Source organism: Canis lupus, chromosome 4 (assembly GCF_048164855.1).
Source record: "Canis lupus baileyi chromosome 4, mCanLup2.hap1, whole genome shotgun sequence".
In the NCBI taxonomy this organism is placed as follows: domain Eukaryota; kingdom Metazoa; phylum Chordata; class Mammalia; order Carnivora; family Canidae; genus Canis; species Canis lupus.
Genome location: NC_132841.1, coordinates 20372367 through 20397250, shown reverse-complemented (window position 1 = coordinate 20397250; position 24884 = coordinate 20372367). Strand labels below are relative to the sequence as shown.

Genomic DNA, 24884 nt, shown 5'->3' with positions numbered 1-24884 from the left:
TGGAGGAAAACCAACTGAGTGCAGTGTCACAGGTAGACTATCCCTATCAGAGGCAAGTCTTTTCCGTTTTCTTCCCCAAGAGATTTCTCATAATTTTGATTGAATCAACATGAATGTAAAACACAACTTTTTAAAAGTCTTGTTGTTTTTTTAAAGATTTATTTTTTTAAAGATTTTTTATTTATTTATCCATGAGAGACACAGAGAGAGAGAGAGAGAGAGAGAGGCAGAGACACAGGCAGATGGAAAAGCTGGCTTCACGCAGGGAGCCTGATGTGGGACTCAATCTCAGGACTCCAGGATCACGCCCCGGGTGGAAGGCAGGAGCGCAAGCACTGAGCCACCCAGGCATTCCAAAGATTTTATTTATTTATTTATTTATTTATTTATTTATTTATTTATTTATTTATTTAGATTTATTTATTTTAGAGAGAGAGTGTGAGCACCTACACCTGAGCTGGAGGAGGGAGGGCAGAGGGAGAGAAGCAGACTCCCCACTGAGTGTGGAGACTGACCTAGGTTGGATCCCAGGACCCTGAGATTATGATCTAACCCCAAATCAAGAGCTGATTATTCAACCGACTGAGCCACCCACATGCCCCAAAAGACTACTTAAAAAAAAAAAAAAATTTTCTTTATTTGAGAGAGAGAACAAGCAGAGGGAGGGGTAGAGAGAGAGGGAGGAGCAGACACCCTGCTGAGCAGGGATCCTTATGTGGGATTCCATCCCAGCCCAGGACCCTGGGATCATGACCTGAGCTGAAGGCAGACAGTTAACCGAATGAGCCACCCAGACACCCCAAACAAAGCTTTATTTTTTATTTTTTTAAGATTTTATTTATTCATGAAAGACACAGAGGAGAGAGAGGCAGAGACACAGGCAGAGGAAGAAGCAGGCTCCATGCAGGAAGCCTGATGTGGGACTCGATCCCAGGACTCCAGGATCACACCCTGGGCCAAAGGCAGGCACTAAACCACTGAGCCACCCAGAGATTCCCCCCAAACAAAGCTTTTAATAAAGATTATTTTAAAATTGGATGATGGGGCACCTGTCTGGCTCAGTCCAAGCAGCATGTGATTTTTTTTTTAAGATTTTATTTATTTATTCATGAGAGACAGAGAGAAGGCAGAGACACAGGCAGAGGGAGAAGCAGGCTCCCTGCGGGGAGCCCCAGGTAGGACTCGACCATGAAACTCTGGGATCACGCCCCCAGCGCAAGGCAGGTGCTCAACTACTGAGCCACCCAGGCGTCCCATCTTTTTTTTTTTTTTTAATTTATTTAAAGATTTTATTTATTTATTCATGAGAGACACAGAGAGAGGCAGAGACATAGGCAGAGGGAGAAGCAGGCTTCCTGCTAGGAACCCAACACAGGACCCCAAGACCATGCCTGAGCCAAAGGCAGACGCTCAATGGCTGATTCACCCAGGTGTCCCTTATTTTTTTTTAAAAAGATTTTATCTATTTATTTGAGAGAGAGAAGAGGGAGAGAGAGATCACAGAGGAAGAGGGAGAAGCGGATTTCCTACTGAGCCAAGAGTCCCAGGTGGGGCTCTATCCCAGGACTCTGGGATCATGACCTGAGCAAAGGTAGACGCTTAACCCCTTAACCCTCTGAGCCATCCAGGCATCTGCAAGGTAACATCTTTTGAAGGTGGGAGATAGGGATGCCTGGGTGGCTCTGTGGTTGAGCAGCTGCCGCTCAGGGCCTGATCCTGAGGTTCTGGGATTGAGTTCTGCGTGGGGCTCCCTGCAGGGACCCTGCTTCTCCCTATGCCTATGTCTCTGCCTCTCTCTCTTTCATGAATAAATACATTTTAAAAAGAAAAAAAAAGGTGAGAGATACTGGGCCATATTACAAGCCTGGGAGCAACCCAATAGTGAGGGCCACATTGACTGTACAAGAGAATGTCCAAACAGCTGAAGAGGCAATGCCCTTGAGAATAAGTACAAGTAGGATTGCTCATTCATTGATCAGTGGACTGCTTTTGGCCACTGCAGAAAAAAGTGTAAATAGGTTATGAGACAAGTACAAATATTAGTACTTTTATATATTTAGTTGTGGCATGATGAGGAAGTCCCTGACAGCTTCTATTTCTCAATGGGTTTTTCCACTAAAACAAACAAAAAAAAAAAAAAAAAAAAAGAGGAGGGGCTCCAGGATGACTCAGTCCTCCAGTGTGGACTTTTGGTTTTGGAGCTTCACCAGGGGCTCTCTGCTCAGCCTCCTAGCTACTTCTCTCACTCTCACTCTGCCCTTCCCCCCTGCTTATGTTCTCTCTCTGTAAAATAAAATAAAATAAATAAAAATAAAAATAAAATAAAATCTTAAATACAAAAGAGGAGAGATTGTTTCCCTCTCTCCAAAAATGGAAAAATCTGCAAGCTACAAAGGGACGCCTGGGTTTGGGCAATTGATTCTGTCCTCAGATTGTGTGAGCAAGAGCTGGCACGTCTAGAGAAAGTGCGGGAGCATGTAGTCTGGGCCAGATTCTGAAGAGTCCGCTTTCCTAACCCTAAGGCAAGGGAGCCAAGGCTGCTAACCCCACCCCTCCCGGAGGGGCCCCCTTCGCGCAGGTCACTGGGGACTACAGCGGAAGGGCGCATGCGCACAGCGCCTTACAGACGCGCGCTTCTTTTTTTCGTTGGAGCCGCTGGTTTCCCGGGTTTTACCTGACCACGGTTTGCATTTTCCGCGCCCGACATGGCGCTACTGGAAGAGCTGGGGCTGCTGAAGAAGAGTCTCGGGGGAGAGACTGAGCCGCCGGCGGAGCAGTGAGCGGAGGGATCCTGGGAGGATCCTGGGATCCTGGCGGGAGATTTGAAAGGAGGGAGCGGGAGAGGCTGCACCGCGCCTCCGGGAGCGGGGCCGGGGGGTGGGGGGTGGGGGTGGAGACCCGGGGGGAGACCCCTGGGCGCGCGACGGGTTTCCGCAGCTGGAGTTCTCTGTGCCGCCACCCTCGGGGCCGGAGCCCGAAGACTGCTCACCCAGTAGTTGATGGTTTGCTCTTAGTGTCACTTGGCGGAATTCGGGGAGGGCCAGCACTTTAAATGCCTTCATAAAGGGAGCTTGCCGCTGCTAGGTACTTTTCTCAGTGTTTAGTTGGAGAAACTTCTCCCAGGAGAACGCTCTACTCTCGACTTGGATTAAATGGTCAGGGCAGCGTGACCCACAATTACGATGTGGAATTATTTTCAATTAATAATAATGATGCTAATTATTGTTGACGGGTCTGTGCATTTTGAGTTTTGATCAGCATTATCTTTTGCAAGATCCTTAAGGCATCCCGGCTGCCCTTGGGGAATTCATGGCCTGAGGCTTCCTGAAGTAGGTGAATGAGGCGACCCCCCCAAGTAACAGAGCCTCGGGTTGGGTGTAGAGAGGTAATGATTTTAGACTCTGTTGTACAGTCACTGACAAAGACTGTAGTCAAACTGGAAAGACTATTGTATTGAGAAACTTAATATTTTCTAGAGCCATTAGGGGCATAGGGGCACCAGGGTGGCTCTGGTTGAGAGTCTGCCTTCAGCTCAGGTCGTGATCGTAGGGTTCTGGAATCAAGTCTTGCGTTGGGCTCCCGAGGGTTCTCTCTTTGCCTATGTCTCTGCCTCTCTGTGTCTCCCATGAATAAATAAAATCTCTTTTTAAAATTTATTTTATTTTTTATTCTTTTAAAAAGAGTTTGTTTATTCATGAGAGACACACAGAGAGAGAGAGAGAGAGAGAGAGAGAGGCAGAGGTAGAAGCAGGCTCCATGCAGGGAGCCTGATGCAGGACTTGATCCTGGAATTCCAGGATCATGCCCTGGGCGGAAGGCAGGTGCTAAAACCACTGAGTCACCCAGGCGTCCCAATAAATAAAATCTTTATTTTTATTTATTTATGATAGTCACAGAGAGAGAGAGAGAGAGAGGCAGAGACACAGGCAGAGGGAGAAGCAGGCTCCCTGCACCGGGAGCCCGACGTGGGATTCGATCCCGGGTCTCCAGGATCGCGCCCTGGGCCAAAGGCAGGCGCCAAACTGCTGCGCCACCCAGGGATCCCCCAAATAAAATCTTTTTTAAAAAAAAGTATCCTGCATAGTTTTCAGGCAGCTAGGATCAATGTGTAAAAGTATTGTGAAGTTGACTTGCCCATTATAAGTAAGAAATTTCTGAGTTACTCAATGAAGGAATGAGCTAATATGATAGCTATTAAGCTTGCTTTTCTCTAGGTGGTAGGGGCTAGTTGATTTTCACTGAGACTTTATTTTATTTTTTAAAGATTTTTATCTATTTATTTATTCACAAGAGACAGAGAGGGGCAGAGACCCAGGCAGAGGGAGAAGCAGGCTCCACGCAGGGAGCCCCATGTGGGACTCGATTCCGGGTCTCCAGGATCAGGCCGTGGGCCAGAGGCAGACACTCAACCACTGAGCCACCTGGGCTGCCCTTCACTGAGATTTTATTTTTTTTTCAAAAATTTTTTTAATGTATTTATGATAGTCACAGAGAGAGAGAGAGAGAGAGAGAGAGAGAGAGGCAGAGACACAGGCAGAGGGAGAAGCAGGCTCCATGCACCGGGAGCCCGACGTGGGATTCGATCCCGGGTCTCCAGGATCGCGCCCTGGGCCAAAGGCAGGCGCCAAACCGCTGCACCACCCAGGGATCCCCACTGAGATTTTAAAGAAGGGTTTTCTTGGGATGCCTGGTTGGCTCAGAGGTTGAGCACCTGCCTTCCGCCCAGGGTGTGATCCTGGAGTTCCTGCATGAAGCCTGCTTCTCTCTCTGCCTATGTCTCTGCCTCTCTCCCTGTGTCTCTCATGAATAAATAAATAAATAAAATCTTAAAAAAAAAAAAAAAAGGATTTTCTTCATTAAATAGTAGTTTGGAGTAGATGATTTCTAAGTAGGCTTAAAGTTTAATAAAATACTGTGGTTCACAGTAGGACTTCAGCAAACCACCCACACTATGCTTTTCCCTAACAAATAGCCCTTTCATTTACTAAAAAAAATAGTGTCCAAGACATTTCCTTTTGCATGTATTTTGGGGAGGTTTGCACCAGTGGTAGAAATTTGCTATTTTATGTTTTGCAATTTATCCTTAATCCTCATGATCATGGATGTCCCACAGAGCTCCTCACTAGAACTTATACAGTATTTGGAAAAATCCATATCATAAACATGTTTTAAATGGCATTTCTTCTGGGAAGTTTTTAATCATAGGAATTCTGCTATGCCTTTACTCTCTTAATTTTTACCTATTTAGCTGATGGTCATTGTGATAAGCTTTCTAGAAAAAACACACCTAGAAAATTGAGAAGGTTTGTTTGTTGTTAAAGGAAATTGGATGGGTTCTTATTTCATGCTACAGTAGTTTTGTTTGTATATGCTTTAGATTTCAGAAGCAGACGGAAGCTTCCTTTTCTAAAACAGTTCTGAGCCGAGGAGTGGATAATCGGTACCTGGTATTAGCAGTCAGTATTGTACAGAATGAAGAAGGAAAGCATGAAAAGCACCTAATCATCACTGCTTCCCAGTCACTAGAATATAAAGAACTGTGTATCCTTAGGAATGACTGGTAATTTTCGTGTGACTGGGCACTGATCTGGCTTAAGATTACCATTTTAAAACTCCTCATATGGACTTGTGTGGATGTTGCTATAATTTAATTGTTAATAAAGGGAGAAGATATGAACTTGAACTAATACCATGTAAAAATTGTGCTTGTTACCCCAGCATTTCAAGGCCCTTATTCCAAAACTTGATTTTAATTGTCATTTGAAAATTAACTACAAAGGGCCTTATTAAATGACTACTTCTGAAATTTCCTAATACATTTTGTTTTAAGATTGTAGCTTAAAACTCATAATTGTTTTCATTAATAGCAAAATTAATTACAACATGAGAACATTCTTAAATCCTAGATTTCTCTACTCAGCAAAGTATGGTATGTGAGAGGTGAAAGGGAAATGCAGAGAAAGTGGAGGTCTAATTTTGTCTATTAGACTCTTTGTCTAGATAAAAATTATAAATATGATTTTATTCTTAACACATTGGGTTTGGCATTATGCCTCAAGACTTACAGAAGCTGTAGACATGCTATAAGTCTTAACAATGAGAGAATTATTATTGAAACAACCTAATCCATAATTGGAGCTATGTATTAACACTATTAAAGATTTGATAGCTTTTACAGTAGGTGATGCTAATACCAAGCAGTTTTCCTTTTTGATATTTAAGGAAAACCCCTGAGTATTCTCAGGTGTATTTCAAAGGTAGAAAGGAGTAGAGTGACCAGGAGTCATTCAAAAGACTACACCTTGGTATTAAATTTTTTTGAAGACCCAGAAATTTACAAATACTATTCCTTTGATAAAATATTCATTTACTTTTTGACACTTCCTTAATATGTTTAAACATAGGATTCTAAACTATGTATACTTTGCTTTATTTGTAGGTGCTCTGTACCAGTGGAGCCAGGGGACATCATTCATTTGGAGGGAGACTGCCTATCTGATACTTGGATAATAGATGAAGATTTTGGATATTTGATTCTATATCCAGACATGCTGATTTCTGGCACAAGCATAGCCAGTAGTATTAGGTGTATGAGAAGAGCTGTCCTGAGTGAAACTTTTAGGGTGAATAATTTTTTTTTTTTTTTTTTTTTAGGGTGAATAATTTTAACAGCTAATATTTCTACAGGGTTTTAGAGTTAGAGAGCACTTTTACACTTTTTTTTTTTAAAAAAGTAAATGCTGTGTATCTATTTTACTGTTTCCAAACATTACATTATTTTGCAAGTACATGAAAGCTGAGGATCTTTTAAAAGTATAAACATATCTTTACCATACACAATACAATTAACAGTAATTCCCTTAAATTAATATACTGCCTAGTTTATCTATAATATCTTTTTTATTTTTATTTTTTTGTGATTTTTAGAGAGAGAGAAAATCTCAAGCAGGCTCCATGCTCAGCTCATAGCCACTGACAGCTCCATCTCATGAGCCAGAGAGAGTGATCTGAGCTGAAATCCACAATCAGACACTTAACCAACTGTGCCACCAGGTGCCCCTTTAATGTCTTTTATTGAAAATATCTTTTTAGAGGTTCCTGGGTGGCTCAGTCGATTAAGTGTCTGCCTTAGGCTCAGGTCATGATCCTGGGGTCCTGGGATCGAGCCCTGTATTGGGCTCTCCACTCTGGGGAGTCTGCTTCTCTCTCTTTCCCTCTGCCCTTCTCCCCTATTCTTGCTCTCTCTCACTCACTTGTGTGCACATGTTCTCTCTCTTTCAAATAATAAAGTCCCCCAAAAATATCTTTGGGACGCTTGGGTGGCTCAGCGGTTGAACGTCCGTCTTCAGCTCAGGGCATGATCCTGGGGTCCGGGATCGAATCCCACAGTGGGCTCCCTGCGAGGAGCCAGTTTCTCCCTCTGCCTATATCTCTGCATCTTTCTGTGTGGCTCTCATGAATAAATAAATCTTTAAAATAAAAATCTTGGGATCCCTGGGTGGCGCAGCGGTTTAGTGCCTGCCTTTGGCCCAGGGTGTGATCCTGGAGACCCAGGATCGAATCCCACATCGGGCTCCTGGTGCATGGAGCCTGCTTCTCCCTCTGCCTATGTCTCTGCCTCTCTCTCTCTCTCTGTGACTATCATAAATAAATAAAAATTTAAGAAAAAAAAATAAATAAAATAAAATAAAAATCTTTACTTAGTTTGTTAGAATCAGTCAGAATCCAACAAGGTCTTTTCTTTTTATCTTTCTTTTTTTAAAAATATTTTATATATTTTATTTTTTAAAGATTTTATTTATCTGAGAGCATGGGAGGGAGAGGGAGAGAAAATTTGAAGAGAGTCCACACTGAGCACTAAGCTCATCTTGGGGCTTGATCCCATGACCGCGAGATCATGACCTGAGCAGATACCAAGAGTCAGATGCTTAGCCAACTGAGCCACCCAAGGACCCCTTAAGATTTTAACTAGTCACTAACCCCAATGTGGGGCTTGAACCCACAACTCTGAGATCAAGATTTGTGTGCTCTGACTGAGCCAGTCAGGTGCCTGCCCCCAGACAAGGTCTTTGTATTATGTTTGGTTGGTATGTCCACTAAATTTCTTTTAGTCTATAGAAGTTCTGCCTTGTACTCACCCTCTTTGTTTCAGTGCCATTTGTTGATGAACCTCGGTTTCATTTGTTAAACGGTTTCTTCCTTTCAGGATATTTTTTAAGATTATATAATTTAAATGTATGTAGAAAACCAAAAATACAGCTGAGCAAAAAAAATAAAGGAAGGAGAAATACCTAAATAGACATTTTCCAGTAGTCTTAGTTGTCAATTATATTTATTTATTTGTTTGTTTATTTATGATTCTATTTATTAATGAGAGGCAGAGACACACAGGGAGATGGAGAAGCAGGCTCCATGCAGGGAGCCCGATGTGGGACTGGATCCTGGGTCTCCAGGATCACGCCCTAGGCCAAAGGCAGGCGCTAAACCACTGAGCCACCCGGGCTGCCCTATTTTTATTTTTATTTTTGATTTATTTATTTATTCATGAGAGACACTGAGAGAGAGAGGCAGAGACACAGACAGAGGGAGAAGCAGGCTCCCCTGCAGGGAGCCTGAGGTGGGACTCAATACTGGGTCTCCAGGATCACACCCTGGGCTGAAGGCAGTGCTAAACCGCTGAGCCACCCGGGCTGCCAGCTGTGGTGGTTTTGTTTGTTTATTTATTTATTAATTAAAGATTTTATTTATTTACTCATGAGAGACAGAGAGAGAGAGAGGCAGAGACATAGGCAGAGGGAGAAGCAGGCTTCATGCAGGGAGCCCGGTGTGGGACTTCATCCTGGGACTCTGGGATCATGCCCTGAGCCGAAGACTGACATTCAACCACTGAGCCACCCAGTCGTCCCTGTGGTGGTTTAATAGGATAAGTAATAAGTATGGGATCATGTCTATTAATATGTTTGAAATAAAATGTGTGATTTCTTTGAATAGAGCTCTGATCTAGCCACACGCCAAATGCTGATTGGTACGGTCCTTCATGAAGTATTTCAAAAAGCAATAAGTAATAGCTTTGCCCCAGAAAAACTACAAGAATTTGCTTTTCAAACTGTTCAAGAAATACGGCATCTCAAGGAAATGTAAGTAATTACAAGATGTACTGGAGGTACTATTTAATTATAGGACTTCTTTCCTGGAATCTATAAGGTATTGGTTTTTGGACTATTAAATATAAATCAGAGTAATACTGGAATGCAGATCTGGATTTGTAGTACCCCCTGCAGTTCTGTGAAGAGCTTCTAAAATTGCAGAATAGAAACCTTTGAGCTAAAAATAGCTGGATATTCTGTACACGTGCACAGTAGACTCTCCAGCTGCTCTCCGCGAGTGTGAAATATGTTTTGCCTTACTTCTAGAAATGTGACACACTAAATTCTATGAGTTTGGGAGTTAGATTGACCTTGTTTAAAATTCTACCTTTACCAGTTTTGGGGTTGAATAGGTTACTTGAAGATTTTGAAAAAGGTGATAATATCAATTTTGTAGACTTTTTGTGACAGTAGAGAGAATATACATAAACCCACAAATGGCTGATCGTTGGCATTTTATGAGTGACTACATGCAGAGGGGTTGGCATATTCTGCTGTTTCTGTTATGACTCCTATTGGAGACCATCTTTTTTCACAGAAATATTCTTATTAGGGGTGCTTGTGTGGCTCAGTCTGTTAAACATCTGCTTTTGGCTCAGGTCTTGATGTAGGGTCCTGGGATTGAGCCCTGCATTGGGTTCCCCGCTCAGTGGGGAGCCTGCTTCTCCCTCTGTTTCTCCCTTTCCCCCTCTCCTTGCTCATGCTTGTACTCTCACTCTCAAATACATTAATAGAATCTTTTTTTTTTTAAGATTTTATTAATTTATTTATGAGAGAGGTAGATGTAGGGAGATGCCTAAGTGACTGAGCCACCTGGGATCCCAAATAAAATCTTTTAAAAATAAAACAAAAGGCAGCCCAGTGGCGCAGCGGTTTGGCGCCTCCTGCAGCCTGGGGTGTGATCCTGGAGTCCCGGGATCGAGTCCCACATTGGGCTCCCTGCGTGGAGCCTGCTTCTCCCTCTGCCTGTGTCTCTGCCTCTCTCTCTCTCTCTCTGTGTCTATGGATAAATAAAATCTTAAAAAAAATAAAACAAAAGAAGAGTTAGATGCTTAACCGCTTAAGCCCCTCAGGTGTCCCAAGTTTTTATCTTTTTTGCTCTACCCTCTTGTTAATACCTTTAAAAGTCTAGGCTTAAAGATCCTACCTTAAGTATCTTTATAATCTCAAGAAAGGCTGTTTTTTTTTTTTTTAATTTTTTTTTATTTATTTATGATAGTTACAGAGAGAGAGAGAGAGAGGCAGAGACACAGGCAGAGGGAGAAGCAGGCTCCATGCACCGGGAGCCCGACGTGGGATTCGATCCCGGGTCTCCAGGATCGCGCCCTGGGCCAAAGGCAGGCGCCAAACCGCTGCGCCACCCAGGGATCCCTCAAGAAAGGCTGTTACATGTTGTTTTGCTGTGACTTGGCTAAAATTAAAAAGGGAGAATTTAATGCAGAAGACATTAAATAACTAGTTATAGACTATCTGCTCTGTGAAAACTAGAACACTGAGAAGAATTTACCTAAGGAGATCATGACAATGAAGAACAGCTCCAAGATCACTGGAGGAAGTTATTTAGAAAGATTACCCAATTGTGTAGTATTTTTTAAAATAATAAATTATTATTCCTAAAAAGGTTATAAATTTGTCTATACCATATTGTATATGGTATATGGTATAGAATATATGTTAAGAAGTAAGTCCTTTCTTCCCACATCTTCATCACCTAGTTCCTCTCCCCAAAGGCAACCACTGTTATCAGTTTCTTTCTCTTTCTTTCTTTCTTTCTTTCTTTCTTTCTTTCTTTCTTTCTTTCTTTCTTTCTTTCTTTCTTTCTTTCTCTTTCTTTCTTTCTTTTTTTTCTTTTCTTTCTTTCTTCCTTTCTTCCTTTCTTTCCTTCTTTCCTATCTTTCCTTTCTTTCCTTTCTTTCCTTTCTTTCTTGATTCTATTTACTTATTCATGGGATCCCTGGGTGGCGCAGTGGTTTACCGCCTGCCTTTAGCCCAGGTGCGCGATCCTGGAGACCCGGGATCGAATCCCACGTTGGGCTCCCGGTGCATGGAGCCTGCTTCTTCCTCTGCCTGTGTCTCTGCCTCTCTCTCTCTCTCTGTGACTATCATAAAAAAAAAAAAAAAAAAAAATTTACTTATTCATGAGAGGCAGAGACAGGAGAAGTAGGCGCCATGCAAGGAGCCCAATATGGGATTCGATCCTGGGACTCCAGGATCATGCCCTGAGCCAAAGGCAGACAGTTAACTGCTGAGCCACTCAGGCGTCCCTGTTATCAGTTTCTTGTATGTTCTTTCTTAGAGATTTCAAACATTTATGTGTGACAATGTATGTGTATGTGTATATACACATATATTTTTTTGTTAGGTAAATTGTAGAATACTATGCACATTATTATGCACTTGAAGATTAAATCTTGGTGAACATTCTGTATCTGTACTTACTGAGCTGTCTCTCTTCTTCTTCTTCTTTTTTTTTTTTTTTTGGAGAGAGAGCTTGCAGTGGGGGTTAGGGGCAGAAAAAAAGGGAGAGAGAGAAACTTGAGCAGGCTCCACACCCAGCCCAGTGCTGAGCCTGATGCAGGGTCAGTCTCAGCTCCTAGGATCATGACCTGAGCTGATATCCAGAGTTGGACACTCAATGGACTGAGCCACCCAGGCACCCCTGAGCTGTCTTATTATTTTTTTTTAATAAATTTAATTTTATTTATTTATGAGAGACACAGAGAGAGAGAGAGGCAGAGACACAGGCAGAGGGAGAAGCAGGCTCCATGCAAGGAGCCTGATGTGGGACTTGATCCCAGTATTCCAGGATCACACCCTGGGCCGAAGGCAGGCACTCAACTGCTGAGTCACCTGGGCATCCCATTATTTTTTAATAATGGCATAATGTTTCATTATATGGATGTACTATAATTTATTTAAGTATCCCCCCTCTTAAATAAATATTTCATATTATTTATTTAAGTATTTCAATCTTTGGTTTTGTTAGCAATCCTGTAAGAAATACTTTTAGGGGCATCTGGGTGGTGCAGTTGGTTGAGCGTCCAACTCTTGATTTTGGCCCAGGTCACGATCTCGGGGTTGTGGGATCGAGCCATGTGTTGGGCTCTATGCTCAGGGTGGAGTCTGCTTGAGATTCTTTCCCTGTCCCCCTGTGGTCCTACCTCTGCACATGATTTCTCCCTCTCTCTCCTCTGCTTCTCATATAAGTAAATAAGTCTTTAAAATAAAAGAAATACCTTTATACATTCTTTATTTCATAGCTCTAGGGTGTATATCTGGGTTAAATACTTAGAATTGTTGGGCTAGGGAATATATGCACTTAAAATATTAAAAAAAACTTTTTATTTGGAAATAATTTCAAATTTAGAGAAAAGTTGCAAGGTTAGTTTAGATAATATCTATATATTCTTTCTTTTTTAATTTCTTTATATATATTTTTAAAGATTTTATTTATTTATTCATGAGAGACACACAGAGAGAGAGAGAGAGAGAGGCAGAGACACAGGCAGAGGGAGAAGCAGGCTCTCTATGCAAGGAGCCTGATGTGGGACTGGATCCCGGGTCTCCAGGGTCAGACCCTGGCTGAAGGTGGCACTAAACCGCTGAGCCACCCGGGCTGCCCAATATCCATATATTCTTTACTTGGATTAACCTGTTAAATAAGTGTGTGTGTGTGTGTGTGTGTATAGATTCTTCTTCTAATATTAAATAGTATATATCATGACATATATGATGGGCTATATACCATGAAGACACCGGCCATAGGCTGGACATCCTGGTGTGCCTTGTGGGCTCAGGAGCCTCCACTGCAGTGGGTAGAGCTGGTCTTGCTCACCTTGCTTTCAGGCTTCTTTTCCCCACACAGCCTTGTGGCTGGGGCCCGGCATGTTGGGGCCTACGTGCATGGTGTGGCATCCTGCTGCTAGCCAAGGACTTTGGCTCATTACACATTGTCACTAATGCTGACCCAGGTGTGCTCAGGGCTTATGCCCCTGAAGTAAAAGTCATGATGTATAGTACTTATTTCCTAAGAATAGGAATTCTTACATAAAATTTCTTTATGTACCCACAGTACAGTTTCAACTTTAGGAAATTTAATATTGATACAATACTTTTGTCTGATCTCCACATTTTTGTCCAATAATGTCCTTTATAGCATTTTTTTCCTTCCAGGACAGGATCCAGTTTGGGTACATCTAAAATTTTGAGAGTGAAAAAAATAAATAAAATAAAATAAAATAAAATAAATAAAATAAAATAAAATAAAATAAAATAAAATAAAATAAATAAAATAAAATAAAATAAAATAAAATAAAATAAATAAAATAAAATAAAATAAAATAAAATTTTGAGAGTGGCCTGACTGGTTCAGTTAGAAAAGCATGCAACTCTTGATCTTGGGGTTGTGAGTTTGAGCCCTATGTTGGGTGAAGAGATTACTTAAATCAATGCAACTTAAAAAAAAGAAAAAGAAATAACATTTTGATAATTATTGTCAAATTACTCTGATAGGCATTGTCCCAATTTATATTTTTGCAATGTATGAATCCTTGTTTTCTCACATCCTTACCTACATCTTCTTTTATCAACTGGAAACAGCCAGATTTCAAGCAGCCTTTTGCAAGGATAGCTTTGCCTCTGGTAGTCTATGTGATCATTTGGGGCTTTCTGGTATTAGCAGTTGCTCCCTTGGGACGCCTGGGTGGCTTAGTGGTTTGGCACCTGCCTTCAGCCCAGGGTGTGATCCTGGAGTCCTGGGATCGAGTCCCACATCAGGCCTCCTGCATGGAGCATGCTTCTCCCTCTGCCTATGTCTCTGCCCCTCTCTCTTTCTGTGGCTCTCATGAATAAATGGATAAAATCTTAAAAAAAAAAAAAAGCAGTTGCTCCCCTGAGGAATTTCATCTTCTCTTTCAGCTTGAGGTTGCTACTGTGCTCAGGAGAAACAACCTTGGCAGAACTAGAATTGCTAATTTTGTCTTCTCTGCTGAACCAGTTCTTTAGGAGAACTGATAGGGCTGTGCTCTCTTCCATTTTAATACTGAATAATATTCCATTGTATGTGTACCCCATATTTATAAAAATGATTTTATTTATTTTTTTAGTAAACTCTGTCCCCAATATGGGGCTCAAACTTACGACACCAAGATCAAGAGTTGCATGCTCCACTGACTGAGCCAGCCAGGTGCCCCATGTATACATCATATTTTACGTCCATTGATTACTTAATGGGTAACTTGTTTGTTTGGATGTTTTGGTCCTTATTTACTTTTTTCATATTTGTGCTTTCTTGTTTCATCTCTTGTTTTGGCAGGTATCGCTTAAATTTGAATCAAGAGGAGGTAAAACAAGAAGTAGAAGAGTATCTTCCTTCATTTTCTAAATGGGCCGGAGATTTTATGCATCAATACACTTCAAGTGACTTCCCAAAGATGCAGCTCTCTCTGTAAGAAACTTATTTTGTTTATATGGTGTTCATATGTTCAGATCAGGATTTTATTCTGTACGTGCAGTTAAAGCTTTTTAAAGGTCGAGTTAGTAAAATTAGCTTTTTTTGGCTTATAGTCCTGAGTGTCTTTCTAGAACAAAAAAAGAATAGAAATTCTATTTTCATTATACTAAAATATTCTGATTTTTGTATATCAGTGTTTTTTAAGATTTCTTTTGGGGATGCCTGGGTGGCTCAGTGGTTGAGTGTCTGAGCCTGCCTTTGGCTCAGGGCGTGATCCTGGAGTTCTGGGATCGAGTCCCACGTTGGGCTCCCCATAGGGAGCCTCCTTCTCCCTCTGCCTGTGTCTTTGCCTCTCTCTCTCTCTGTCTCATGAATAAATAAATAAATAATCTTAAAAAAATAAAAAAGAACTGATAGTTTTTGAATTGGATATGGAGTGTGAGGGAAAGAATAGTCAGCAGTGATTCCAAGAGACAAAATGTGGTAAGAAGGTATCAAGAGAGAATGGTAGTGGAGGATTTGGAGACCGAGAGGTAGACAGCTGTACTGAGAAGTTGTTCTATGAGGGGCATGTAGAATGGATTGGTAGCCAGAGGCTTATGTGGGGCTAAGAGAGGCTTGTTGTTGTTTTAAAGATGGGAGATAAGGCAGCCTGGGTGGCTCAGTGGTTTAGCGCCACCTTGGGCCCAGGGCATGATCCTGGAGACCCGAGATCGAGTCCCATGTCGGGCTCCCTGCATGGAGCCTGCTTCTCTCTCTGCCTGTGTCTCTGCCTCTTTCTCTCTCTCTGTGTGTCTCTCATAAATAAATAAAATCTTAAAAAAAAAATGAGGATGGGAGATATAGTGAGTTCATATGCCAATGGGGAGAATTCCATAGAGAGAGGACAATTCATCCTGAGGGATGAGAGGTCAGCTATGTCTTGAGCGCTGGAGGACGAATGAGGGCATGTAAGTGGAAGGGTTGACATATGGGACAGTTATTTCTTGGCGTTAAAGTCTCAGAAATGGGGGGAATCCCTGGGTGGCTCAGCAGTTTAGTGCCTGCCTTTGGCCCAAGGTGTGATCCTGGAGTCCCGGGATTGAGTCCTGCGTTGGGCTCCCTGCATGGAGCCTGCTTCTCCCTCTACCTGTGTCTCTGCCTCTCTCTCTCTCTCTCTCTCTCATAAATAAATAAATAAATAAATAAATAAATAAATAAATAAAGTCTCAGAAATAGTCTGTTTCATCAGAAATATTTGGAAATTAAAAAAAAAGTGGAAATTTTACAACCTTTTACATACTGCTGGAATTCTCTGAGAATTTTGTAATCATTTTAGAAGGTTGCTATCATTAAGTGACCTGTATCGAGATTTCAATTATTTTTATTTAATTATTATTATTTATAATTCAATGACTTTCATTGTATTTGTAGAGTTGTGTAACCATCACTACAATCAGTTTGTCAGGATTTCGATACACATTTTAATAATAGTAGTAGTAAAAAAATGAGGCTTATCTTGCTGTTCGAATTGGGTTTATTTTTCATATTCTTTTTTTCTGTGATGGTCTTAAATTTACCAGTAGCTCTCTCCCTTAAGGAAGAAAAAAAGCTGTAATAAATGGGTTAAATTTAGAAAATCTGCTTTCTTTGGAGCAGATTGCCTCTGTCTAGAGGAGTGGGTGGGTCTCGGTGCCTTAGTCTTCACTGTGATAAACAGATATGTGTTTATTAAGTAGTCATTTTTTTCCTGATTTCTTTCATTGTTTTGTAGTATTTCTGTCATTCTAGTCTCTACTGATTATCTGTAATAATTACAGACTTAATTTTTGTTTTCTGTTGTTCCTAATTATTTCTTTATACTTTGTTACTGTCCCTCAGTATGCACCTTTCTATTTCTTATTATTTACTTTGGAGTTATTTAAATTTGCTTGAGAATTAAAGTTGTAGTGGATATCCTTTTTCCTTTTTTCAGATACTAGCTTTTCTTTTACTGTTTAATTGTTTTAGCATGTTTTCTGCGTGTTTTTTCTTTTGGTTAAATTTTATTTATTTATTTATTTATTTATTTATTTATTTATATTTTATTTATCACAGAGAGAGAGAGGGAGAAAGAGGCAGAGACACAGGCAGAGGGAGAAGCAGGCTCCATGCACCGGGAGCCCGATGTGGGATTCGATTCCGGGTCTCCAGGATCACGCCCTGGGCCAAAGGCAGGCGCCAAACCACTGCGCCACCCAGGGATCCCATATTTATTTATGTTTTAAAAGATTTTATTTATTTATTTATGAGAGACACACAGAGAGGCAGAATACAGGCAGAGGGAGAAGCAGGCTTCATGCAGGGAGCCGTTCGCGGGATTCGATCCCCAGACTCTGGGATCACTCCCCGAGCCAAAGGCAGGCACTCAACCGCTGAGCCACCCAGGTGTCCCCTCAAAGGGATTTTTGAGATCAACTCCTAGATTTCAAATAAGGAGATTGAGGTCCAGTGAGTGGTGTGACTTACCAGGTTTTATATCAAAAATCAGTGGTGGAGCTAAGTCTACAGTAAAGATTCTTTTTGTTTTGTTGTTAAAGATTTCATTTATTTATTCATAAGGACAGAGAGAGGCAGAAGGAGGAACAGGCTTCATGTGAGAAGACCAAGAACCCCAGGATCATGCTCTGAGCCAAAGGCAAATGCTCAACCACTGAGCCACCCAGGCACCCTACAGTAAAGGTTCTTTTTATTTATTTATTTTTTTTTAAGATTTATTTATTTATTCATGAGAGACACACACACACACACGGAGGCAGAGACATAGGCAGAAGGAGAGGCAGGCTCTTCACAGGAGCCCGATGTGGGACTTGATCCTGGATCCCAGAATCATGCCCTGAGTGGAAGGCAGCCGCTCAACCTGAGCCACCCAGGTGTCCCTACAGTAAAGATTCTTGATTCCCAGACCAGTGTTCTCATCTCTGTATCTTGGTGTAAGATTACTTTTGTTTCGTTTATTTCCAATGGAATCTTTTATGTTTGTTTGTGAAGGAAGCGCTCCTCTGTATTTTAGCTTGTGTCATTTTCACAGCAGTTTATAGCCAGTGTTTTTAAAAAAAAACAAACAGCAAAACTTTAGCACATTTGAAGAAACAACCTTCTCACCCATAGGTAGTAAGTATATATTTTCTTCATCTTCATGATATCATATTCTCCATCAGGTAGTTCTTTTTTTTTTTTTTAAAGATTTTATTTATTTACTCATGAGAGACGCACACACACAGAGAGAGGCAGAGATACAGGCAGAGGGAGAAGCAGGCTGCATGCAGGGAGCCTGACATGGAACTTGATCCTGGGTCCCCAAGTTCATGCCCTGGCTGAAGGTGGTGCTAAACCACTGAGCCATCCGGGCTGCCCCATCAGGTGGTTCTTGAAGGAGTTTTACAGCATTATGTTGATTAAAATCATAATAGTTAAATTGAAATACTGTCATTTATTCCACAGATGTAAGTCTAAAGTCACATTATTTCATTTTCTAGGGGAATAAATTTTAGTAGCAAAGTTCAATTTCATTATCTTCTATTAAATATACATGTGACATTTTATGAATAATAAAGTTTGCTTTATTTCATGGGAGCATATTTGAATATGTAACATGATTAGATAACATTTGGGGAGAGAAGACAGAATAATATTTAAGAAATTTCAGATAGGGGATCCCTGGGTGGTGCAGCGGTTTAGCGCCTGCCTTTGGCTCAGGGCGCGATCCTGGAGACCTGGGATCGAATCCCACATCGGGCTCCCAGTGCATGGGGCCTGCTTCTCCCTCTGCCTGTGTCTCTGCCTCTCTCTCTCTCTGTGTGTGACTATCATAAATAAAAATTAAAAAAGAAAAAAAAAAGAAATTTCAGATAAAAAAAAAAAGAAATTTCAGATGAGTTGTAGCTTCCCTGAATTCCTCTGTTGTCTTCTTCAAAGATTGCAGAAGTATACGTATATTCCTGGAGATTATATTTGAAGCATCCTGAAATGGTTAAAAAAAATTACTGAAGATATGATTTTTTTCTTTTATTTATTTTTATTTATTTATTTTTTAATTTTTATTTATGATAGTCACAGAGAGAGAGAGAGAGAGGCAGAGGGAGAAGCAGGCTCCATGCACTGGGAGCCCAATGTGGGATTCGATCCCAGGTCTCCAGGATCGTGCCCTGGGCCAAAGGCAGGCGCCAAACCGCTGCGCCACTCAGGGATCCCGATTTTTTCTTTTAGAAAATATTCTCATTTGTTAAGAAATAGCTGTTGATCTAAATAACGTGAAACTAGCAAACCAAGGTCAACTAAATCGTGTTCTGAGAGAATTCTTATACTTTTTAAATCTTGATTTTTATGATATAAAATCCATTTTATTACTAGAAAATTTATCTTTTTCATGTAAGATTTCTATTAGATTTAGTATATTATCTGGCTTTGAGTCTAGAATAGAATTAATAAAAGTTAGCACTTATCTGACTTTTCTCCTGCAGAATAACTTACTTCTCAGGGAATGAGTACATCTTAGATAGAAGTATAAGAGGCTTTAAAAGTTATTTTCAGGGCAGCCTGGGTGGCTCAGCGGTTTAGTGCCGCCTTCAGCCCAGGTCGTGATCCTGGAGACCCAGGATTGAGTCCCACGTCGGGCTCCCTGCATGGAGCCTGCTTCTCCCTCTGCCTGTGTCTCTGCCTCTCTCTCTCTCTGTGTGTGTGTGTGTGTCTCTGTGTCTCTAATGAATAAATAAATAAAATCTTTAAAAAAAATAATAATAAAAGTTATTTTCAGGGGCACCTGGGTGGCTCAGTTGGTTAAGCAGCGGCTTCCTTTGGCTTAGGTCATGATCCCAGGGTCTTGGGATCGAGCCCCGCGTTGGGCTTCCTGCTCAGCAGGGAACCTCCTTCTCCCTCTGCCCTTCCCCCTGTTTGTGCTCTCTCTTTCTATCTTTCTCAAATAAATAAATAAATCCTTTAAGAAACGTTATTTTCATCTCCTTATTCCTTTGATATTTATATATTTCTTTTTTCCCATCCTTTCTCTGCTCTTGGTTATTTAACAGTTAAGATAGTATTTATTTATTTATTTATTCATGATAGTCACACACAGAGATCGAGAGAGAGAGAGGCAGAGACACAGGCGGAGGGAGAAGCAGGCTCCATGCACCGGGAGCCCGACGTGGGATTCGATCCTAGGTCTCCAGGATCACGCCTTGGGCCAAAGGCAGGCGCCAAACCGCTGCGCCACCCAGGGATCCCAACAGTTAAGATAGTAAAGTCAGAATCTCCTTAATACAAAAAACAATGCCGAGTACTTAGTTTTAAATATTGGTAGTGGCAGAAATGGATTCATTTAATGATTAAGAAAACAGTGAGGAAATGTTGAGCACAAGAAGTCCTTTGAAGATTGTCACAAGGAGTGTAGGAGTGAAGGGTTGATAATCAAGCCTCACATTGCATAGGTGATGGGGAAAGACAGCTCATTCTTACTCAGTTTAATATGGTGTTGATGAAGGAACGCATTCCTTGCCACCTTGGATACAACCACATGCAAACCATTTTATATTAATCACTGTAATCATTGTATACCAGCATATTCAGATTGGTATTATAGCTTCAGTAGTTCAAATAGTGAGAGTTTTGTAGTAATCTAGACCTGAGGAAATAAAGGCCTGAGTTAGGAAGATTGTAGTAGGAGTGAATTGAAAAGGATAGATGGGAAGTATTAAGATTTATATTACATGAGTTACAGGCTCTAGGACAGTGGTTCTCTATCTTGAGCATGCATCAGAATCACTTGTAGAGTGATTTGTAAAACAAATTGCTGGGCTTCACCTGCAGAGCTTTTGACTGAGTAGGTCTAGAGTAGAACCTGAGAATTTGCTGTTATTACAAGTTCCCAGGCTATGCTGATGCTGCTCCCATAGGCACCACACTTTGAGAATCACTGCTGTAAGGGTATGTTCATGGTTTCCCATCCCCACATTTTCTGTGTGTAATAGAATCAATACCAGCATTTGAGAAACATGCTAAGTATTCTTTTTTTTTTTTTTCAAGATTTTAAAAATTTATTCATGAGAGACACAGAGAGAGGCAGAGACATAGGCAGGAGCAGGCTCCTGGTGGAGAGCCCAGTGCGAGACTCAGTTCCAGGAACCCAGGATCACGCCCTGAGCCAAAGGCAGACACTCAACCCCTGAGCTAGTCAGGTGCCTGTATGCTAAGTGTTCTAATGAAGTATTTTTGTGTTTCAATTTTTAGGCCAAGTGATGGTAATAACAATAATTCAACATGTAATATTGAAGTCATAAACTCATTGGATATTGAAGAAAGCATTTGGTCCCCTAGGTTTGGATTGAAAGGCAAAATAGATGTCACAGTTGGTGTGAAAATACATCGAGGATATAAAACGAAATATAAGATAATGCCATTGGAACTTAAAACTGGCAAAGAATTAAATTCTATTGAACACCGTAGTCAGGTAGGTATAAGTCTTAATAAGAAAATTGTCTGAATATTTGGTATACTTAAAAATGTAGGTTTGCTTTATATATTTTGGTTCAATTTGGGTAATTTTTATTTAAGTTTCATATAGTAGTTCTCAATTTGGGATGTATCTAGAGTACCCAAATTTGCTTGTAAGTGTATACATGGCTACAGCAGAAAGTTTTCTCTAGCAAAGAATTACAACAGCTGAATTTGTAAGCCAGTTTTGCCAAGTTTATGCTGCCAAACTACTAAACAGATTCTCCTAAAAAAACGAATTCCTTGGTGATAAAAGTTGCAGAAACCAAGTGTACTTGGAGACTTATTTATTTATGCATTTATTTATTTATTTTAAAGACTTTATTCATTTATTCATGAAAGAGAGGCAGAGATACAGGCAGAGAGAGAAGCAGGCTCCCTGCGAGGAGCTCAATGCAGGACTCAATCCTGGATCCTAGGATCACGTCTTGAGCCAAAGGCAGATGCCCAACTACTAAGCCACCCAGGGGTCCCTATTTGGAGATTTATTTATTTACTTAAAGATTTTATTTATTCATGAGAGACGCAGAATGAGGTAGAGACATAGGCTGAGGGAGAAGCAGCCTCCCTTTCAGGAGCCTGATTGGGACTTGATCCCAGGACCCCTGGATCACGACCTGAGCCAATGGCAGATGCTCAACTACTGAGCCACCCAAGTGCCCCTGTATTTGGAAATTTAATTCATGTTAGCCTATTAAAGGTTATGAGAAATCAGAGTAAATAGATTTGTTTTAGGTATGTTTAAAGCATTTCCAGCATTTCCTAAGCTTAATTTACTATGGAGCTATTGTTTTCATGTAACATCTAACATAGGATACTCTTAAGAAACATTAGTCTGCATCCATTCTTTTATTTTTTACTTTTAATCTGATTTTTATGATTATTATCTAAAACAAAATATATAGGGCAGCCCGGGTGGCTCAGTGGTTTAGCGCTGCCTTCAGCCCAATTTTTTCTTCAAAAAAAAAAAAAAAATTCAAACAAAACAAAACAAATTTCCTTTTTCCCTTGGAATCTCACACATTATTTCAGATTTTTTTTTGAGGTTCAACAGATTTTTGTTTTAAGATTTTATTTTTTATTTTATTTTATTTTGTTTTAAGATTTTATTTATTTATTCATGAGAGACAGAAACAGAGGCAGAGACACAGGCAGAGGGAGAAGCAGGCTCCATGCAGGGAGCCTGATGTGGGACTCGATCCTGGAACTCTGGGATCATGCTCTGAGCCGAAGGCAGATGCTCAACTGCTGAGCCACCCAGGCATCCCCCCCCCTTTTTTTAAGCTTTTATTCATTTATTCATGAGAGGCACACACAGAGAGAGGCAGAGACACAGGCAACTTCAACAGATTTTATATAAAGTAATATTTGGATTCAGAATACCAAATTATATAATCCCAACACCAAAGGTTCTCATGCAGGCTTTTCTGTTTGGGAATTGATGTTTCTCCTCTTATTGGGTTTTACAGATATTAGAGGTGGAGGAAAAAATAGGCTTCTGCAATTAGAAGACTCGAGCTTTTCACTTTGGTAATACAGAAATGGCTAAAATGATGAAGTAAAGATTTAGCTAGGTTAAAGCCTTGGGACGCCTAGGTAGCTCAGCGGTTGAGCATATGCCTTTGGCTTAGAGCATGATCCTGGTCCAGGATCAAGTCCCACATCAGGCTCCCTGCATGGAGCCTGTTTCTCTCTCTGCCTGTGTCTCTGCCTCTCTCTCTGTGTCTCTCATGAATAAATAAATCTTAAAAAGTAAGTAAATAAGCCTTCTTGAGGAAGGAAAATCATTCATACAAGAAAAGTTGTTTTTGAAGTCAAAGATTTGAAGAAATGTACTCTATAGGAGACTGAAAACTTTACTTTTTTTTTAATGACAAGTTTCACAAGCACTGCTGTTTTTTTTTTTTAAATTGAAGTATAGTTGGTATGCAATGTTGTATTAGTTTCAGGCGTACAGTAATTGAGAACTTCATTATGTTATGCAATGTTTACCACAAGTGTAGCTACCATCAGTCACCATACACTGCTATTATAGTGCTATTGACTGTATTTCTTAGGCTGTACCTTTTATCTCCATGACTTATTCATTCCATAACTGGAAACCTGTATCTCCCACTCCCCTTTAGCCATTTTGCCCATCTCTTTACCTCTTTCTGCATTTTGTTTGTTCATTTGTTTTGTTTTTAGATCTATGTATAAGGGAAATCGTATGGTATTTGTCTTTCTGCGTCTGACTTATTTTACCATAAGACCTCTAGGTCCATCCATGGTGTGACACATGGCAAGATCTCATTTGTTTTTAAAGATTTTATTTATTTATTCATAAGAGACAGAAAGAGAGAGAGAGAGAGTCAGAGACACAGGCAGAGGGAGAAGCAGGCTCCATGCAGGGAGCCCAACGTGGGACTGGATCCTGGGTCTCCAGGATTAGGCCCTGGGCTGAAGGTGGCGCCAAACCGCTGAGCCACCCGGGCTGCCCAAGATCTCATTTTTTATGTCTGAGTAGTATTCCATTATATATAAACACCACATCTTCTTTATCTATTCATCTATCAGTGGACACTTAATTGAATTTAAATTTTTTAAAAAGGAAAAAATAAAAAAAGTGGACACGTAAGTTGTTTCCATATCTTGGCTATTGTATATAATGCTGCACTAAACATAGCGGTGCATATATTTTTTTCAAATTAATGTTTTTGCATTCTGTGGGTAAATACCTAGTAGTGGAATTACTGGATTGTATATTATTTCTATTTTTAATTTTTTGCGGGACTTCTGTGCTGTTTTCTGCAATGACTGTACCAATTTACATTCCCACCAACAGTGTTCCTTTTTCTCCATATCCTTGTGAACACTTGTTATTTCTTGTCTTTGTGATTCTAGCCATTTTGACAGATGTAAGATGATACTTTATTGTGGTTTTGATTTGCATTTTCCTGACACTGAGCATTTTTTAATGTGTCTGTTGGCCATCTATAGGTCTTCTATAGAAAAATGTCTCTTCAGGATCTCTGCCCATTTAAAAAAATTTTTTTTTAATTTATTTATGATAGTCACAGAGAGAGAGAGAGCGAGAGGCAGAGACACAGGCAGAGGGAGAAACAGGCTCCATGCACTGGGAGCCCGACGCGGGATTTGATCCTGGGTCTCCAGGATCGCGCCCTGGGCCAAAGGCAGGCGCTAAACCGCTGCGCCACCCGGGGATCCCTCTCTGCCCATTTTTAATCAGATTATTTGCTTTTTTGGGTTGAGTTAAGTTCTTTTTTTTTTTTTTTTTTAAGATTTATTTATTTATTCATGAGAGACACAGAGAGAGAGGGGCAGAGACACAGAGGGAGAAGCAGGCTCCCCTTAGGGAGCCCGATGTGGGACTGGATCTTGGATCCCAGGATTATGCCCTGAGCCAAAGGCAGATGCGCAACTGCTGAGCCATCCAGGCGTCCCTATAAGTTATTTATATATTTTGAATATTACCTTTTTTGGGATATATAATTTGCAGATACCTTCTCTCATTCAGTAGGTTGCTTTTTCATTTTGTTGATTTTTTTTTTAAGATATTATTTATTCATGAGAGACAGAGAGAGAGACAGAGGGAGAGGTAGAGCCAGAGGGAGAAGCAGGCTCCATGCAGGTAGCCTGATGTGGGACTCGATATTGGGACTCTGGGATCATGCCCAGAGCTGAAGGCAGACGCTTAACTGCTGAGCCACCCAGGCTCAACCCCTGTTGATGGTTTTCTTTGCTGTGTAAAAGCTTTTTATTTTGGTAAAGTCCTAGTA

General features: G+C 40.8%; 1 protein-coding gene across 5 annotated transcripts in view; it reads left to right on the top strand.

Moving 5' to 3' along the window:
* The first annotated feature begins 2619 nt into the window (after positions 1-2619).
* DNA2 (DNA replication helicase/nuclease 2) overlaps positions 2620-24884 on the top strand; it is a 57313-nt gene continuing 35048 nt past the window's right edge. For 2 of the 5 annotated variants that reach the window (XM_072823349.1, XM_072823348.1), the window contains exons 1-6: positions 2620-2776; positions 5378-5560; positions 6440-6623; positions 8992-9137; positions 14461-14592; positions 20842-21061. In XM_072823349.1, the coding sequence (XP_072679450.1) occupies positions 2706-2776; positions 5378-5560; positions 6440-6623; positions 8992-9137; positions 14461-14592; positions 20842-21061 (936 nt within the window). In that variant the 5' untranslated portion in view covers positions 2620-2705. Of the gene's footprint in view, positions 2777-2943; positions 3085-5377; positions 5561-6439; positions 6624-6927; positions 7054-8991; positions 9138-14460; positions 14593-20841; positions 21062-24884 lie in introns of those variants that run through there. The other 3 variants (XM_072823350.1, XM_072823351.1, XM_072823352.1) reach the window with 3 other exon arrangements.